The following is a 19,275-nucleotide window of genomic DNA, read 5'->3' on the forward strand; positions in this document are numbered from 1 at the left end:
TGGGCAGGTGCTAGACTTTTCTAGGCCTGACAAATGTGCTTCTGTCAAATTCTTCCTGAGTCTCCATCCTGCCAGGTTCATTCTCACGTGGAATCCACAAGAGAACTACAGCCTCCCAGCCAGAGAAGGAAGTCAACCTAGCCAGGTATTTTATAAGCAATCCAAAAAAAATGGAACTTTCTATCACTTCTCTTGGGAAAACATGTTAAGTACAAGGTTGCAAATCCTGAGTGTGTCTTCATTTCCACTAGCCTGGTGGTGCTTATGGGAGGATTTTGATTTTAGAAACACATCTTTAAAGACAGAGATGTAGGTAGCTCTGTGGTAGAGCATGTGTTTAGGTTGTGTCAGGCCTTAGGTTCCATCCCCAGCACCAAAGAACAAGAATAATAAAGAGACCCTGTTTGAAGCCCCTGTCCTTCTCCAGCCACGGACACCCAGCTCACACAAGCTCACAGTGCTCTTTTTACTCAGAAACTCCCTCAGGCCTGCTGTGGGAAATTAACCCCCATATAGCCAGCTTCAGAGAAATCAGAGAGAGTGGGAAAGGTGGACATCACTAGCCTGTGGTGTTCCAATGAATATTTTTGAGCTTAAGAAACCGACTGTCCAAAAATCCAATTCATTGATTTTTCCAAAGGGCAAGTACAAGCAGATGGCCCTGTTCAAAAAGCCTCGGATGGCTTTCCAGCTCTCACTCTTTATGCTACACATCCAACAGCTGCTCTTTTGGAGACAGGAAAGAAAGAGAAACAGAGGCAGAGAAAGAGACAGACAGACAGACAGAGACAAAGCACACTAAGGTTGGCTCCTATAGATGCGGAGGAAACAGAAGTGATTTTCGGAAAGAAAAGCTGTGTAGCTACAAATACTATCTCTGAAGGCTTATGCCCTTGAGCTCAGCTGTGAGTCCCCATGCTTGGTCTTCATGCATAGTCCTTCCAGACTATGAGCCTGAGGACTTGGTATCTGTGGGATTTCTGCAACCAAGACATTTCTACCTGGTCAAAATGCAAATCAGAGAATAAAGCAAAATCAGGCTGGAGGATGGCAAACGGTGTAAGGAGAATCTTTCCTTGTATGTGCACAGTGGGAATCATGGGCAGGAGTCGCCAGGAAAAAGGGCTCATTGTCAAGGACAACAGTTATCTAGCCAAGAATTATGTATGGCAGAAACTCACTATCACAGCATTTGGAAGGAAGGAGCAGGAAGATGGATAGTTCAAGAGTTCACAGTTAGTTTGAACCACATTGTGAGTTCAGAGCCAGCCTGGGCTACATAGTAAAAACTTGCATAGATAGATAGATAGATAGATAGATAGATAGATAGATAGATAGATAGATAGATAGATAGATAGATAGATAGGTAAGTAGGTAGGTAGATAGATAGATAGGTAGGGAGAGAGAGAGAGAGAGAGAGAGAGAGAGAGAGAGAGAAGACCAGTTCCTGCATAGATGATCTCTCTGGAGCTCCTGAGATCAGTTCCCCAGTCATTGTATGTATTTTGGGATTTTTTTTTTTTGGGTGGGGAGGAGCTGTTTTTGAGACAGGGTCTTGTCAGTTTTTAGGATATATATCCCTTCATGAGTGTAACCTGGTGAACCTGACTTCTTTTCACTAGCTCCCACTTCTTAAGGCTTCATCACCTCCCAATAAAGTCTGGGACCAAACCTTTGAAATGTAAGTCTTTGGGAGACATTTAGTGTCCATCATCAGTTGTGTTGGAAATCCTTTCCAGGGTGAGAACCAGCCTTCCAGAACCTTCAGATTTGCCTTGCTTTCTTCTCATCAGGAAATCACAGAGCATGTACTAACATTTGGACGTCCAGTCATGGCTCAGCTTTGTCCCATTTCTCAGACTCAGATGGTTTGCACCTTTAGAAAGATGTTTGGAATTAGTCAAAACTTTTAAGCTCCCTTTTGTAGCTTGCCTTGTATGTGTATCAATCAGGTTCTCTCTCTCTCTCTCTCTCTCTCTCTCTCTCTCTCTCTCTCTCTCTCTCTCTCTCTCTCTGTGTGTGTGTGTGTGTGTGTGTGTGTGTGTGTGTGTGTGTGTGTGTGTGTATACGCACACTAGAGATCAAATGCTGGGCCTTACACATGCTGAGCATGTATTGTACCAAAGAGCTGCCCCCGGGCCTGCAGCAGGTTCCAGGTCCTCCATCAGCTGGCATGGTTTCCCAGTTACCCTGACACATACTCCTGCTCTCACAGTCTGAAAAAGTGCAGGATCATAGATACAATCAGGAGCTGGAAGGGCCATAAAAGACTGTAGTGAAGAGGACTATTGGGGATGTGGAGTCAGGCTGTCTCATAGGTTAGTGGAGCTTGTTCCACGGAAAGGGAAGGGGGACCTTTTTTTTTTTTTATTGTGTATAGTGTTCTGTCTACATATATGCCTGCTTGCCAGAAGAGGGCACTAGATCTTATTACAGATGGTTGTGAGCCACCATGTGGTTGCTGGGAATTGAACTCAGGACCTCTGGAAGAGCAGCCAGTGCTCTTAACCTCTGAGCCATCTTTCTACCTCCACAGGGAACCGTTCTTGCAAGAGCATGATTCAGCTGAGAGCCAGCACGTTACTGCCAACTCCCTCCTTTCTGTGTGGCCCCCCAGGCCCCCAACATCATGTGTTGGTTTAATCATCTACAAGTACACAAGTAATATCTGAGTTGCCTATATCTTGAGGATGATGATAACTGAGCAAGAAAACAGACCTCAAGACATTTTTTTAAATACTAAATTTTACAAAATATAATCATTATTATTATACAACATGGACTACCATGGTGATTATGCCCCTGGAGGACCAGTTGAAATCTGACAAATATTTCTTCATGAATTAATTTCTACCAGCATTTCAGAGACATGAGCTAATGCACCGATGTCACCTTACATGCAAACATGGGTGTGCATTACATACGCTTTCCAACTGTGCTTTACATTCGGGAGATCTTTGTAATAGGATATTGTAGGGAAAAATATTATTCTAAGTGAACCCTTCAATCTCACCATTATCTAGAAACAAAGAATTTAGAGTCTTTATTTGGGAAAGTAAATAATTATCAAAATGCAAAACAAAAAACAAATCAAGGACTGGGGATGTGGCTCAGTTGATAGAAGTTTATTTAGCATGCATGAAGCTCTGGATTGGATGCCGAGTACCACATAAGCCAGGCATATTGGCTCATACCTGTTATCTCAACACCTGAAAGGTGGAAGCTGGAGGATCAGAAATTCAAGAGCCACCTCAGCTATATAATGAGTCTGAAGCCAACCTGATGTAGATGAGACCCTATATCAAAAGGTAGAAGAAAAAAAAGTCAAAAATTCTGATGCAGTAAAACTGGTTTCCCCCCAAGGATATTCATTCTGGTGGTTTTGTTGTTGTTTGTTTTGTTTTGTTTCGTTTCGTTTTTTAACAACATACCATTCTGATTCTTTATGGCACCTGACATTGCAGAGACACTTGTCACTCATTAAGACACGGGACAGAAGATGCCAGAGCCCACTGTGCTAAGCAAAGCAAACAACAGGCACAGGCTTGGCTCTGTTGGACAAAGGAACGCAGGAAGGTAAGACCTTGAACACCCAGAGAACTAATTGTCTGGTCTGGGGGGAAGGGGTTACAGCAGGAGCTCTACTTTCTTTGGTGTAAGTCTTTCTTTTCATGTGGTTGAACACATTTATTTCTTCATTTTAAAGTGAGAAAAAAAGATTTTTAGATTTTTATGTTTTTTTTCAAGTGTTCTTAGAGGCTTGTATGCCCAGGGTCTGCTGGCAAGAACTGCCAAACCCATTGTTTGTGGCAGTGGCTTTGAACACAATAGTTAGCAGGTTAAGGAGCGCCAGCTAGGCAGCCCACACACAGCCCCGGCCCCAACCTCATTGTTGGCCTCTGGCACTTCTGCAAGGAGCTAACATCACCTAGCTTTGAAGTTGGGGTCACGGAGCGTGAAGTCTAGGCTGGAGAATATGGATGCAGGTTGAAGGGATGAAATGGCCCAAAAAATTATCTGAATCAAAATGATCTGCCAGAAATACATCGGGAAGAACTAGAGACCACGAGCTAAAGGCTATCGTGTTACAGGCAAGAAAACTGAGCACAGGCATGGTGTCTAGGGTGGAAACTGAGCCAAGGAGAAGTTCCCCAGCCTTTGATGAACCAGCCCTTCCCTTCCACTTTAGTTTTTACAAAAGAGCTATTACTGCCCTTTGTTCTCAGGGTAGGGAGAGTCAGGGTCACCTCTCAGGTGACCACAGCTAAAGTTCCTCTTGTCCCAGCAGAGCCTGGTTTCAACTTTGGATTCCCAACAGAACAGCAGCAGACTGTTGTGCTCTGAGCTGCCCAGGCTGTAGAGCAGAGATTCATCCCCTACCTGTTCCTGGCTTAGCACTCATTGGAGGAGAAGTCCTAGGCTTGTCTTTGAATTTTGGAAAACCTCAGAGTCTTTCCAAAGAAGGTTCAGCAATAATACCTTTTTTTAAGTTTTTGTGTGTGTTACAGAGTTGGTGTGTAAACATGATAAGAAAACTTGTGCTTCTCCAGGAGTTCACAGTGGTACAAACCATGTGCATATACAACAATAACAGTCAATAATGCTAGGCACTCACCACGTGCTTTCCTGAGTTACATCATTTAATCATATCTACCTATCTATCTATAGATAGATAGATAGATAGATAGAGAGAGAGATAGATAGATAGAGAGAGAGAGAGAGAGAGAGAGAGAGAGAAATAGATGTTTTTCCACCATCCCTATCCTTCTCCCTCTCCCTGCCCTCCTTGTTTCAATACCAAGGTTAGAACCCAAGGCCCTGGGCATCCCAGGCAAGTTTATCACATACATGCTATAAGGGAATTTGGGCCCTGGAAAGAACAGAACCACCTAGCTACGCCGCCTGCCCCAGGATCTTACCCATCCCTGGCCACAGGCCCCCTCCATGTGCTTCCAAGAGACCTAGGAGAAACAGCAAGTGAAAGACATTCTGCAAGCCCATGGGAGAGCCTGACACTCTGGCACAGACTTTTCAATACTGCCAGATTAAAGATTCAGGGAATAAAAGTCTTCACTTACTTTCTTCAAAACTTACAGTGACATTAAATACTTTTTCAGTATCGCCGGGCGGTGGTGGCACACGCCTTTAATCCCAGCACTCGGGAGGCAGAGGCAGGCGGATCTCTGTGAGTTCGAGGCCAGCCTGGGCTACCAAGTGAGTTCCAGGAAAGGCGCAAAGCTACGCAGAGAAACCCTGTCTCGAAAAACCAAAAAAAAAAAAAAATACTTTTTCAGTATCAATATAACTAAAGAAAACTATATGAAGTTTATTTTTGTTTGCTTGCTTGTTTTGTTTTGCTTTGTTCTGTTTTGTTATTTAGACAAGGTCTCTCTGTGTAGCCTAGGCTGGCCTCAAATCCTCCATTCTCTTGACTTGGACTCGCAAGTGCTAGCATTACAAGTATGTGACATCAGGTCTAGCTTAATAAATATGTGTTAGTTCATTTATTTATTTATCAAAGGACACTTGCAGATGCCACAGCACACATGTGGGGGTCAGAGGACAACTTGTGGGAGCTGGTTGTCTCCTGGGGATGGAACTCAGGTGGTCAGGCTTAGCAGCAAGCACCTTTATCCACTGAGACATCTGGCCATCTCACTTAACAATCCATCTTCAACGGCCCAAAGCAAAGATGCTGATGCTTTGTTTATCTTCTTTTGGACATACATTTAGCAAGAATAAATAAAACACAATAATTTGCTTCTCTTGCGTTATATTGCCTAGACTTCCAGCAAATACGAAGTTTCTTCATCAGTTTTATAGCCATCGCTGTGATTTGGTAGACAACTGACTTAAAAATGGGTTTCAGCTACTTGATTATTTCATGGATCCGAAGTCTCAGAGGTAGATTTATAGGCACAACAAAAAGATAGGAGAGTTTAAAATACTTTTTGTCATATAATGCAAAGTTTCTCCAAAATTGTACTCATTGGTGGAATCTTGATCACCTTAAAGCTGGAGACTTTATTACCATTGATATTGTGTCAAACAGAACTTGGAGAAATTAAATAAATATACAGGTAAATTAGAATGTAAGTAAGGGCTGGGATTATAGCTTAGTGATAGAGTTTGCCTAGACTGTGCGATGTAATAAATTTATATTATATGGTATTATATATGTGTCTGTATACACATGCATCTCTGTCTATGCACACAGGTGAGGGAAGCGAGATTTTAACCAGAGTGTCAAGTTCATGGAACTCCTGAGAGGAGGAATGATGGTCTGGAAAGCAAACTTTGAAGAAATGAAGATGAGGCCAGAAAAGGACTTGCTCTCATTCAGGGTTGAAGAACATGATCTTGACTCTGGACATCATAGGAGCCTTCTCTAGGGAATCAACAGAGCCAACAGGGTCAGATCTTCAGGGGTGGGAAGGGTGGGTGGATGGGCTAGGTGGCTAAGTGTGAGTAGGCAGAGCTCCTGCAAGCTAAGTGAGCTGGGCTGACGGTGCTCTAAAGGAGAGAGCCAAGGGGACAGGAAGGAGAGGACTGAACCCAGGATTCGTAGTGTGGGGTTGCTACTGTCCCTGCTTGCAGATGGGGAAACTGAAGCACAAAACCATTATGTGTCCTGTAGGCAGTGAGTGTGATGTCGTGGATCCATCCCTCTCTGAAGCTGAAAATGGATTATGACTGACCACTCCATGTGAAGTAAGGAAGACACCCCAAATGAGCACCAGACTGGGGAACACAGGAGGGCAGGGAGACATGGGGATGGAAGGATGGGATGCAGTGTGGTGGAGAGTAAGAAGTATCTGGGGGTGCGGGGGGGGGGGTTGCCTAGAGGACCTTGCAACCATCCTGTATGTCTGTAGCTGTGATTTGGCTGAGGGTGAGTTGGGCTTCTACTCAAAATTCTAGAAAAGGAAGTCCCAATTGTCCCCTGGAGCACCCATAAATGTCTTGGTCCCTCTGCACCTCAAAGCAAATAATGTGATGATGATAGTGAAAAAAAGAATTGCATAAATTACAAAAGCTCTAAGGTGATCAAGATTCCATCAGTAAATTCATCAGGTGACTATCTGAGGCTAGGCTGAAGTCTGTGTCCACCTGCAGAGATCACAATGGGCCTTTTTACATTTTTAGTTCAGTGCAAAGCCCAGAGACTGGACCTGTTCTCTCTCTCTCTCTCTCTCTCTCTCTCTCTCTCTCTCTCTCTCTCTCTCTCTCTCTCTCTCTCCCTTCCCTCTTTCCCTCCCTTCCTCCCTCCTTCTCTCCCTCCCTCCCTCCACCACCACCACCACCCCCGTGTGTGTGTGTGTGTGTGTGTGTGTGTGTGTGTGTGTGTGTGTGCACGCACGGGCATGCTGGGCTCCAGCCTGCAAGCTTATGAGACACTGCCACAAGACAGGACACAGGCAGGCCCTCTGGACAACTCTATTTCCTTACACACAACTGTTATCCAGAAACAAACCAGTCCAAGCTTTCTTACAAATGGAGGGTTGCAGGGATGACCTATGGACTTGCTAAGGATGTCATAGTGCTGTCAGGTCCAATTCTGGAAATAAGATGTTAGCCTCAGACAGCAGGACAGTTTAGTTCAGGAGACAGAATCCTGCCTGATATGCAGGAAGAGATAAAAAGAAAGCCTAGGAATACAGAAACCCCTTACCTGGTTGTTTGAGCCCTGGAAGGGGAGGAGCTGGGAAGAGGAAGCCTCAGCCATTGTTCTCCTGAACCTTGGTTCTTACTAATTAACCACTGAGCCTAATTAGCTCCATGGGAACAAAGGTGGACGTGGGGGGTGGTAGAAAGCACTGTAAACAGAGGTGATTCACTCAAGTTCCCTCTGAACTCAAAAATCCAAGCAGGGGTGCCTGCCATCTGAGGACTTGGAATCCTCTCCCGATAAAGAGCCTGCCTCAGTGTTTCCCACAACTGCCCCAGTAGTTCTCCATGGTGCTTCTTGCAAAGAATACCACAGCCACCATACATAGTTTCAGGTGCTCCAGATTCCCACACCATGTTGAGACAGGAGTCCTCCCCTCATCAATGGCACACACTCTCCAAGCCTTCCTGTGACTAGTGGAGTGATCCTGGTCATACCCAGGGGAACCACAGGGTTACCTGGTTTGTATCTCCAATCAAAAGGCACCATCTCACACTCAATTTCTTGTTTCTCCCCCTGGTTTCCCTAGCCCTCCTGTTGCCCTCTCCAGTGATCTGAGGACCATTTGAAGAAGCTGTGTCATCTCTGAAATTTCTGGGAAGTCAAAGCAGAATTCCAGAATCCCATTTCCCAGCCGTGTGGCCCTAGGCTAGATGGTCACTTCCTCCACACTCCTCTTCCATTCTGTGCAAAGTCAGCATCATAATACCAGTTGATGGTTCGGGACACAGTTACAGAAAGCACATCCTGTGCTTTGTTCATGACTATTTTCCAAAGCATTTCTGCCAGAATTCTTAAAGGCACTCTAGTCTTGCCTCATCCAGTCCTTAAATAAGGATTCAGGCTTCTCAAATCTCCCCTTTTCACTTATTTTCCAGTTTCCCAAGGCTACCAACACTTGGGCTCATTTGAGATCATTGGGGGTAATTGCTAACATGGCCTGGCTTCTGAAAGTTCGGGCTATTGGCCAGCTTCATCCACAGAGCAACACTCCCCTCTCCACCACCATTGACTCAGTGTCAGCCCTGCTGCACTGTGGCTCTGTTCTATACAGGGACTTGGTTTGAAATGTAGAAGCTTCTTGTAGACCCTTTGTGTACTGGGTCCAATCTCTGGTTCCCTCACTCCTGAACTGGACGCCTGGCCTTGCCTCCAAAGTCCTGTTTCCTCCATGCAGTCTATGTCTGGCTGTTGTCTGCCTAGTTCCACTCTACAGCTTCCAGGACTCAGAGCTGATTCCCATTAGAAGGTTTATAGCTACTATTGCAAATTCAGATTCCTAGAGACTTAGATAGCTATGAGTAGTAGAGCAACAGCTGGCTGATCTCTCTCGGTAGAAGAATCCCTACCCTTTAAGGCCAGCACACCCACAATGTTCTAGACATGACTTGAAACCAAAGGATTAAAAAAATGAGTGAAGAGTTAAGAAAGTCCTGCTCTATTGATGGTGTAAACACAGCTACACACAGACATCTGCTCAACACAGTGATGGAGCCTCTCGGAGGCTTCATCAAGGTTACATACACTCCACTACTCCCAGGAGAGGAAGCTCCTTGCAAGGTTGTGGCCCAGTCCACTACTAGTGACCTGTAATTGCTAAATTGGTCTTCCTCGTTTTAAAGCCATGTCTACTTCTGTGTCTACTTCCTTCTTCCTGTTGGATTTAGAGTTCAAGCCAAAGTCAATCCAATATCAGCATGCATTCTTCTCTGCTGCAGGATATGAAGCATTCTTCATATCCTTCAACCTCCCTGGGCCTAGATCTTCTCTGCAGTAACATTAGGTGCCATCTCTGATAAGAAGATATTTTCCTCTACACAGGAACTTTTATTTCTCCAATCAGGTATTTTTCTTGTTTCTTTTCTAAGTTAAGCATGTCCTTGACTGTTTCATCAACTTTCTTTCTTTCTTTTTTCTGGTTTTTCGAGACGGGGTTTCTCTGTGTAGCTTTGCGCCTTTCCTGGAACTCGCTTTGGAGACTAGGCTGTCCTCGAACTCACAGAGATCCGCCTGCCTCTGCCTCCCAAGTGCTGGGATTAAAGGCGTGTGCCACCGCCGCCCAGCCTTGTTTCATCAACTTTCAAACCCTCTTGTCCCAGCCTCTGCCACTAGCCTCCTGCCTACAGCAGAGACACCAGGGGCCCATGCATTGTCAGGTCCACTTAGTGGCTTTGCTAATTTTTTTGTTTGTTTGTTTGTTTGATATTCTGAACCATTTGTTGGTTTTTTGCAGCGCTTTTACCCTGTAAGGAAACGTCACGAAACACAACAGAACCCACTAACAGGTTTTATTAAGATAAAGGAGAGGGACAGATGTGCACTGGCCTGTGGAAAGACACGTGAGTGGAGTGGCGCCGGCTTATAAAGGCTGGGCCAGGAATCATGGTGCCAGCTTATAAAGGCTGGGCTGCGCCTGCGCACACAGGCCCATGTGGCTATTCCACGCATGCTCGTAGATCACATGGATGTGCTTTCCGCTTTACACAACCATGCAAAGTCACAGGGTCCTGGTCACATGAGATGTTTCGACCTGGAAATGACTAGGCGGAAGTGACTAGGTCCCGCCAGGCATGCGAAACCATGCCCAGCCGTAGGGGTGTGTTGTGAATCCATATCACCATTAGCAACTCCACTTTCCTCAAAGGGTCTTTTCTCTTGATTCCTACACTCTGTTCTCGACATTGTCTTCCCCACTTTCTGGAAGACTCTTCGTATTCATCATGGCTGGTTCTTTATCCATCCTCTGCCACCTGTGTTTACTTCTGAGCCCCTCCGTCAGCTCCTTGCTCTTGTTCTGATAAAAATGGTGATGGTAAAGGCTGTTGAGTCTCATTATGTCAGGCACGCTGCCTATGTACGAGAGCGTGTGTATGTGTATCTGAGTGTGTGTGTGAGTGTATGTGTGTGCGTGCATGTGAGTGTGAGTGTGTGTGTGTGTGTGTGTGTGTGTGTGTGTGTGTGTGTGTGTGTCACCCCAAGTTAATCTATTAGAGGAGGACATACACCCAGCTACTCTGTCACTATTGTCTCCGGGTGACCTCCATTCCACTGAAACTTCTGCCTCCCAACCTGTTGACATCCACATTCTGAGGCTGAACCCCTTTCTCTGGGCTCCATCCTCAGCTGTTCACAGTTTTGGGGCCTCCTAACTTGGAAGACCTACCGGCTCTCTCCAGAAGAGCGCATGCGCACTCTCCTCCCTTTCCCTGGAAACCCCTACCACCCTGGCTTCCCTTTCTTAACCAATTCTGACACCTGGATCTCCCCCTCCACCCAAGCAGCCTCTCATAGCTAACTGAATTCTGATTCCGTTTGAAGGTCCCTGGCTTCCGCCCCCTTCTCCTCACGCCTCCCATTGTCTTTGTCTCCCTCCCCCACCCCCCGGCTTTATTTCTTGCCTGATTCTTGCACATTTCGTAACTGCTCTCTGCCTGCCTCCGGTTAGACTTCCTGCAATTTATTGGCCTGCCTTGTGCCCAGGTGCTGCTTCTCAAGCCCCAAGCTCCTTGCTGAAGACCCTTGTTGGTTAATCGTTACCTTGGAGATAACCTCACATTCCTTTGGTCTAATCCCAGCCTGTTTGTCATGGGTCCCTCTGAAGTCTCACAGGCCACCTCCGTTTTACCCTCTGATCCAGACTCACTGGGTTGCCTGAGTTCTTTGCATAACTGAAAAGCCACCGGCCTTGTACTCCTTGGTGCTATGCTACTGTCTCTTCATCGTTACAGCTGCCTGGGACCCAGAAATCAGTAAAGGTCACAGGCAGGCAGTGGGGGTTCACTGGGCATAAAGGCCAGGTTCAAAGCAGCCTGTTGGCTATACAACCTCGACTCTTTGTTACTGTGATCTAGAGAAATGGCACATTCCTTCAGGTTTTTGTTCAAGGAACAGCCCTCTAGAAAGCTGTATGTACTTGACCTCTCATCCTGATCGTGGCCTATTATTATTATTATTATTATTATTATTATTATTATTATTTCAGCTAAAAGGACCATTACTTATAGAGTATATCATTCTTGTTTTACTTTCATTTAATTTTTTGGTTTTAGTTTTTTAAGACAGGGTCTCATACTATAGTCCAGGCTAGCATGAAAATTTCTCTGTATCCCAGTCTGGCCTTGAACTTATAGCAATCCTCCTGCTTCAGCCTCTAAGTGCTGAGATTACAAGCATGAGCCACTATGCCTGGCAATGATGCATATGGACTTAATATTTTCTTTACCAGAAAATAAAAAGCCCACCATCATAAATGTACCATATGCATACATGAATAAGAAAACTCCTATGCAAACAACTAAGCCCTGTGTTCAGTCTGCATTCACCTGCCTAAATTGATCTAAGCTCCTGCTTCATTAGAGGAAGCCTTTTGGGGGATTGTTCTACCACTCTGATGCTTCCACTGACTGATACATAGCAGAAGGTGAATAAAATTTGAGTGGGTGATGATAGGCCACAGGAAAGATAGCAAGCAATTTGGAAGTGCCCACAAAACACCAGCTTCAGCTAGGCACATGGCATTGATCTTTTGGTGCTTCTGTCTTTGTTTGAGAGGGAATTGGGGTTTTCTGGCTGGTCTTCACTCCTGAGTTCAAACGATCAGCCTGGGTATGTGAGGTCAGTCACTTGGAGAAGGTCTATCACCCCCGCTGCTTTGTCCGTTCCAATGAAACTTCTTCCTCCCAACCTGCTGACATACGTCCCACTGGCATCCTCAGGCAGAGCCCCTTCCCAAAGAGAAACTCTGCCTATAGATGTGAACCACTAATACAACCTGAATTGTCTTTTTCAGTCCTTCACAACGCAGCCTTAGGAGATAGGGAGTTTTCTTATCTACCCCCCCCCTTCTTTCTTTTTTAATTTTATGTGCACATTTGTCTGTGTGAGGGTGTGGGATTCCCTGGAACTGGAGTTACAGACAGTTATGAGCCATCATGTGGATGCTGGCAATTGAACCTGGGTCCTCTGGAAGAGCAGTCAGTGCTCCCAATCACTGAGCAGCTCTCCAGCCCCTTATCTACCTTCTAAAGATGATAAAGAAAAATCAGAGTTCAAACAATTCATTCATCCCATGCTAGAGTGGCTCAGGATTGGAAATTTAAACTAGCAAGCCAACGTAAGAACTGGAGTTTTCAGTCTGAGGCTGTTATTCCAATATGCTGCTTCTTTATTACTCTTCAGAAGTGAGAGTAGCCAGGTGTGGAAGTGCACCCCAGCACTAAGAAAGCTGAAGAAGAAGGATTGTTGTGAGTTCAAAGTCAGCTTGGGTGACACAGCCTCCTCTCTCACAAACAAACAAACAAAACAACAAAACAAAGAACAAACAAGCAAAAAACTAAGAAGTTCTAGTCAAGTCTTTGCCTCTTTGCCTCCTTACCTTGCACAACCAGGCCCAACTCAGCAAGATGGTTCTAGTTCTACGTTTCACCCATTAGTAGCATCTTTTAAAACACCACATGAAAACTTCATGGTAATTCAACCATGGCCTTAAGAGTACAGCAAGCTGTAGGGTCAGTGCCTCCTCTGGTCTGAATTCCACAGTTCAGACCCATTTAACAGCTTAGACGCAATTGTTAGCTCTGAGTGACCATGAAATCCACCTTAACTTTTATGCCATTTTAATAACACCTGAGTCAGGCTCGGGAGTATTAGTTCACACCTGCAATTCCAAACTGAGTAGTCTGGGCTACAGAATAAGCTCCTGGCCAGCCTGAACTACATAGTGGGACCTTGCATTTAAACAAACAAAATAAAAAACAAACACAAATGAACAAAACAACTGAGTCAAAGGCTGGGAGCCTGGCTCAGTGGTACACATTTGCATAGCATGTGTCAAGCCCTGGGCTACTCTAGCTTGCAAAACCAAAACAAAACATGAAGGAGAACTTACCAGTCTTCTATTTCTTGTGCTTTTTTTCAAAGACTCATTTGTAAAATTATACTATAAATTATGGTAATATATATCCTGGAAAGCCAACATGTATAAATGCATATAAACTAAGTCTTTACTTCATACCATGGATAAAAATAAACTTGAAGTCTATATGAGCAGACAAATAAAATAAGGGGAAAAAAACTAACAAAAGAAACCTCTAGAAGAAAACATAGGAGAAAACTTTATGACCTCCTTAGAAAAATAGCTCCCAACCTGCTAACATCATTGTTCACGTCTGAGACAGAGTCTTGGTGTTGCCCAGGCTAAGGATGAGGGTTATCATATTCCTGCCTTTGCCTCCTGGGGATTCTAGGTACATGCTGCCATACTCACAGGCCATATATTCTTTAACAGGGCATTAAAAAAAAAAAAAAAAAAAAAAAAACACAGCACATAAAAGTAAACATTGAAAAGTTGGATTTAAAATCAAACACTTTTGTTTTAGGAAGACTCTCTTAAGACAATGCAAAGATATGCCATTGATAGGGGTAAGAAACATTTGTAAGATATATCTGACAGAGAATTTACCCAGACTGTGTTAAAAAATAAAAATATTAAATTCTCCCTTACTGTGGTGATGCATACTTGTAATCCTGGCCCTTGAAGGGCAACGTATCAGGGTTATGAGTTCAAGGCCAGCCTAGCTTACATAAGCAGACAGTGTCAAAAATAAGCATAAATTCAATAATAAGAAAACAACTCAATAAGGGTCTGAAAAGATACTTTACTTACAAAATATATCGGCACACATACACAGAGCAAAGATGTTCAACACCATTTGTCACTACAGAAATACAAAACAACCAAGAGAAACTAACATGGTCATATTAGAACAATTAAATGATGCCTGAATGCTAAAATAAAAATAAAAAAAAATTACCAAGACCTGGAATTTAGAAGCATTCTTTGCTGGGGAGAGTAGAGTAACTTCTGAAACAGTTTAGCAGTCTCCTACACTGCTAAGGTTAAACACAGACATGAGATCTCAGTCCTACTTGCTCAGGGAAAATAAAAACATTGACTTTCACAAAAACATGAACCTGTGTGTCTGTGATGACAGTATTCATGAGACCCAAACATGAATGCAATACAAATGTCCTTGAAGTGATAAGTGCATGGACAGGCCATGGTACATTCCCACACTGGAATACTACACAGCAATATAAAGGAACTGACTGTTAAAAAGTACCTTCAAATGTATTCGCTAAGTTAAAGGGCCAGGCACATCGAGTATTTTAGTATGATTCCATTTACATGATATTTTAGAAAAGGCAAGACTGTAACAATAAAAAATAACCCGGTGACAGCCAGACACTTGAGGTGGGGAGGCATTTGCCTACCAAAAGGGAACAAGGCATTTTCTTAGGGGTCAAAGGCTTCTGAGCCTCCATTGTAGTGCTGGTTGGATGATGTATGCATTGCTAGGGTCATGAAACTGTTGGAGAAAAAGGACAGACTTCAGCAGATGTAGACATCAGTGAAGAGTGGATTAGTGTATGGTGCCACCAACAACAAGGAGAAACAAAACAAGGAGACCAAGTGATGAATAGCAAGCTACAACTCTTCTTCCAATCAGCTAGATAGCTGCTCTCTATAAAGACTTTTAGAATATTTTAAGATTTGTTTACTTTCATTTTATGTGTATCAGTGTTTTGCTTGCATGTTACGGTTTGTGTGTGTGTGTGTATGTGTGTGTGTGTGTGTGTGTGTGTGTGTGTGTGTGTGTGTGTGTGTGTGTGTGTAGTGCTATCAAAGGCCATAAGAAGGTGCTGGACCCCTTAGAATGGAATTACAGACACTTGTGAGCCATGTGGGTACTGGGAATTGAATCCAGGTCCTCTACAAGAACAGCAAGTGCTCTTAATGACTGAGCTATCTGTTCAGCCCCTTTTATAGAGATTTATTTTTATGGCATTACTAAAATAATAACAGGTCTGCACATAACAAACATACTATGTTTAACCTGATTCTCTTGTATTGAGGACAGTGGCAGTGTACTTGTCTAGCATTCTGGGCTTGGTTTGATCTCCAGAAACAAACAAAACAATTTGAAAAATTAAAAAATAAATGATTCTACTTTTCAAAACTCTCTGTCATGGGATACAAATGAATATGTGGAGTGCAATGGTTCCAGATTAAAGGAGGCCACAGAGGCAGGTCGGCAGTCCACCAGAGTCAAACTGGTGTTATAGTGAGAATGCTTATGTCAGATTAGAACAGCATCTTGTCAGAAGTGAATTGATTACAATTGACAGCAATGTCATAGGTGGAAATTACTCCATTGAAAAAACAAAACAAAACAAAACACTGAAGTATTTTTGGAGCCAGATGTATACAGCTTATACTCAACTGCCTCCAGGAAGAAATGTTATTTATCAAAACAATTTGATGAAACTATTGCTATGGAAATTGTGATTGTATTGAGATGATTCCAAACAAAATCCTTTTTCAATGCAGTGAATCTTGTAAGCAAGCTATAGTTCAACCCTTTAACACTAAAAACAGTGTTTAATTGCAGAATGTGCAGAAGAAAATAAAAGAAAAATGCAGTTTTCCAAGCCCTGTGAAAAAATCTCTATAGACTGGATCCTTATGAAAATGTCAGTTATAAATACCACTTGACAGATGTTTTTCCCAGGCTTTGTATTGGGACAGACACGGAACCAACTTCCCTTTCAGACAGCTTCCTTCATGGTGGAGTAAGGCCCCAGAAGACACAAACCTGCCAGTCATTTCCAACATAGCAATCGCCACCTCCCTGAGACTCTCCACACCAGAACTAAACATTGATGGCCTACCTTCACATTAGCAAACACTTTGCCATGGTTGGGCTGGACAAATCCTTTGTGTACACCATCAGGATCCTATCAGTTGGTGACCCTGATGGATCCCTGATTTCCTTCTCTTTCTCACACTCATCTCACGGCACATTAATGTTTGAGGCCACTGCATAGATTTTAAGGAAGAAAAAAAATTAACCCAAACTGTTGGCCATCATTTTAGATGTGCTATTAAAACAAGAAGAAGGATCTAGTGGCTTAAGGTTTGAAGCTTCAAGTAAGTTGCCACAGCAGTCACCAAAAATAATAAAGACCAACACAGTAAACCTTTAATTAGCACATCATGGAGGTCAGTAAAGATTGGGTGGGTTCCTCCGAGTGGTGACTCGGAGACTCGGGTCCCTTGGTGTTTGGATCATTGTCATTTTCATTGTGTGCTTTACCTAGTGAACACTGCTGGGTAGGAAGGAAAAGGCGATACATGAAGATGCATGCATAGATCCCACAGTGGCCTAAGTCCACATCACACAATGAGACACTAACAGCCCAACATTAAAAGCCATGGGGACATAGTTCAGTGGTAAAGTGTGTGTTACATATGAAGTCGGAGCTTTGTGTTCCAACCCCAGCACCACATGAAGAAAAGGTAGGGCCTACATCCTCTCCTCCTGAAACAAGAGGATCAGCAATGTGGTGGGGGTGGGGGGTTGGGGGGGCACATGACTTTGAAGGCTGAGCTATAGTATGACTTCAGGCTGGCTCGTTCTCTGTGTCTCTCAGTGCTCACCCTTGGAATGTAGCCAACAGCCATGATCAACTGGGCTTCAACCCTTGCAGAGGAAGCCCTAGCCATGATGCATAGGGAGAGCCATCTTGCTGTGTAATTCCTAACCTGCAAAAGGGAAGAAATAAGAACTGTTTTAAGCCATAGAATTTGGGATCATTTGTCACACACAAAAAGCTAGATGATACATTATACTGCTTGCCAGTGTCGGTTGTGATCTGGTAGCCTTTCTCTGTGAGTTGCTTAGTGGAATTCTCAGACTCCCAGCTGATGAGACCTTACCACCATCACTACCTTCACTGCCAACAGTCATTGCATCTGTCAAGGTCTGATCCAGAAACACCACTGATATTCTGATAAGGAGAAATTGTGTAGTGGTTTGTTTTTTTTGTTTGTTTGTTTTGGTTTTGGTTTTGGTTTTGGTTTTGGTTTTGGTTTTGGTTTTGGTTTATTTTTGTGTGTGGCCAAAACAAAACTTCAGGTAATTTCTTAATGACATACCCCAAGACTGGCAACAACAGGGAGGTACTGCCGTCTTAAGCCAGATGGGCAAGGTAGGAAAGCATTACTATATTTGACAGGATCTCCAATTATTGGCGGGGTGTGTCTGAAAGACCTTCCAAGAGCAAACAGAAGTTGGGAAAATGCATGTCTATGTCAGCTTGGCATTCATTGCTGAGACAAGACAACTAAAATAAACAGCTCAAGGAAAGAAAGTTTTATTTGGGTTCATGGTCTTTGAGGCCTCTTTTCATGGTCCCTTGGCTCTGCTGACTGTGGATGCATACATGCTAAGGAGGAACATCATGGCAGGAACATGTGATGAGGGACGGGAGGAGACAGCAAGGGGCTAGAGGCAAAAAACAAACAAACAAATTAACAAAACCACCTTTGAGGACGCATCTCCAATGATCTACATAATTTAACCAGGTCTCAGCCCTTAATAGCCCATTCAGCTATGAACTCATCAAGGAAGTAATTCATTCATGAAATTAGAAGCCTTATGATATTATCAATTCTCACTTGAACTATCAGCTGGGAGCTAAGACTTCAACAAATGAGTCTTCTGCATATATTTCATATCCAAATTATAACAATACCAAAACGCTCTTTCCCACCTCATATTCTTGTTGGCTTAATCCAACAGGAGAAAAGGTGGGGGAGCTTGGCTAATGAAGCCATTAGGATCAACATCCTAGGAGACAGAACAAGATGATAAAGGAGGAAAGGAGACTCAGAAATAGAAATATAAACACCTTACACATTCATCACTATCATCATTTTCGTTATCATCATCACCTTTTAACATCATCATCATCATTACCATCATCATTACCATCATCATCATTACCATTATCACAATGGTCATCATCATCAGTTACCATCAGCAGCATAATAATTTTATATTAACCCCAACGTCCATGCTCCTTTGAAATTACAAAAAAAAATCCTTCATATTTCTATTATACCATCTTCAAAATTCTCTTTTGCAGTATCTCCTACATCTAACCAAGATCTTGGCACATAACTAGCCCTTGGAACTTTACAAATGTCTTACAATACCTATTCTACTCAAGGCTACACTCTAGAGCATGAGTATAGAGAATCAAATCGGAAGATGACTTGATCAAGTACCATAAGCAAGACACAAAATGTCAGGCAGGCCTGATCAGAGAAGACTTTTGGAGGCTATAGTACCTTGGGTTGCCCTTGGGTAAGGGCAGAGATGACTACTTAAAGTTGTGGTGCTAGCATTGGCCTTGGGTGAGGGAACATCCCAGGAGATACATTTGGGAGACATACCACTTCCATAATGAGGAAACCACATGAAGATTTGAAGTGAAACAATATGTCCTGAGGGCAGGAGGTGTTTTGGTTGTACTGGCCTGTAGAATGTAGAGGGATAAGAAATGAGTCATGAAGCTGAAGAAATTGAGTGCTCACCTTGAGATAAGTCTTAAAAGTTGGGAGGAGGCATTTGAGCCAGGCATTGGTGGTGCACGGCTTTAATCTCACTACTCAGAAGGCAGAAACAAACAGATCTCTGTGAGTTCTCTGTGAGTTCTCTGTGAGTTCAAGGCCAGCCTGGTCTACAAGCAAGTTCCTGGAC

At 43.6% G+C, this 19,275-nt stretch overlaps 1 protein-coding gene across 32 annotated transcripts in view; it reads right to left on the minus strand.

Annotated features, from left to right (window-relative positions):
* The window catches only part of LOC143273016 (uncharacterized), a 72,633-nt gene that overhangs the window by 19,248 nt on the left and 34,110 nt on the right, over positions 1-19,275 (minus strand). For 7 of the 32 annotated variants that reach the window (XR_013050828.1, XR_013050824.1, XR_013050826.1 and 4 more), the window contains exons 3-6: positions 18,864-19,051; positions 17,169-17,273; positions 3,195-3,296; positions 1,673-1,876 (exon numbers count right to left, since the gene is read on the minus strand). Coding sequence is in view for 16 of the 32 variants with exons in the window: in XM_076570790.1 (XP_076426905.1) it covers positions 10,332-10,463; positions 17,169-17,273 (237 nt within the window). In the remaining 16 variants the exon portion in view is untranslated. Of the gene's footprint in view, positions 1-1,672; positions 1,877-3,015; positions 3,297-9,460; positions 10,464-14,305; positions 17,274-17,860; positions 18,016-18,283; positions 18,361-18,863; positions 19,052-19,275 lie in introns of those variants that run through there. The other 25 variants (XR_013050834.1, XR_013050836.1, XM_076570796.1 and 22 more) reach the window with 19 other exon arrangements.

The sequence above is a fragment of the Peromyscus maniculatus genome, chromosome 4, assembly GCF_049852395.1.
Source record: "Peromyscus maniculatus bairdii isolate BWxNUB_F1_BW_parent chromosome 4, HU_Pman_BW_mat_3.1, whole genome shotgun sequence".
Lineage (NCBI taxonomy): Eukaryota > Metazoa > Chordata > Mammalia > Rodentia > Cricetidae > Peromyscus > Peromyscus maniculatus.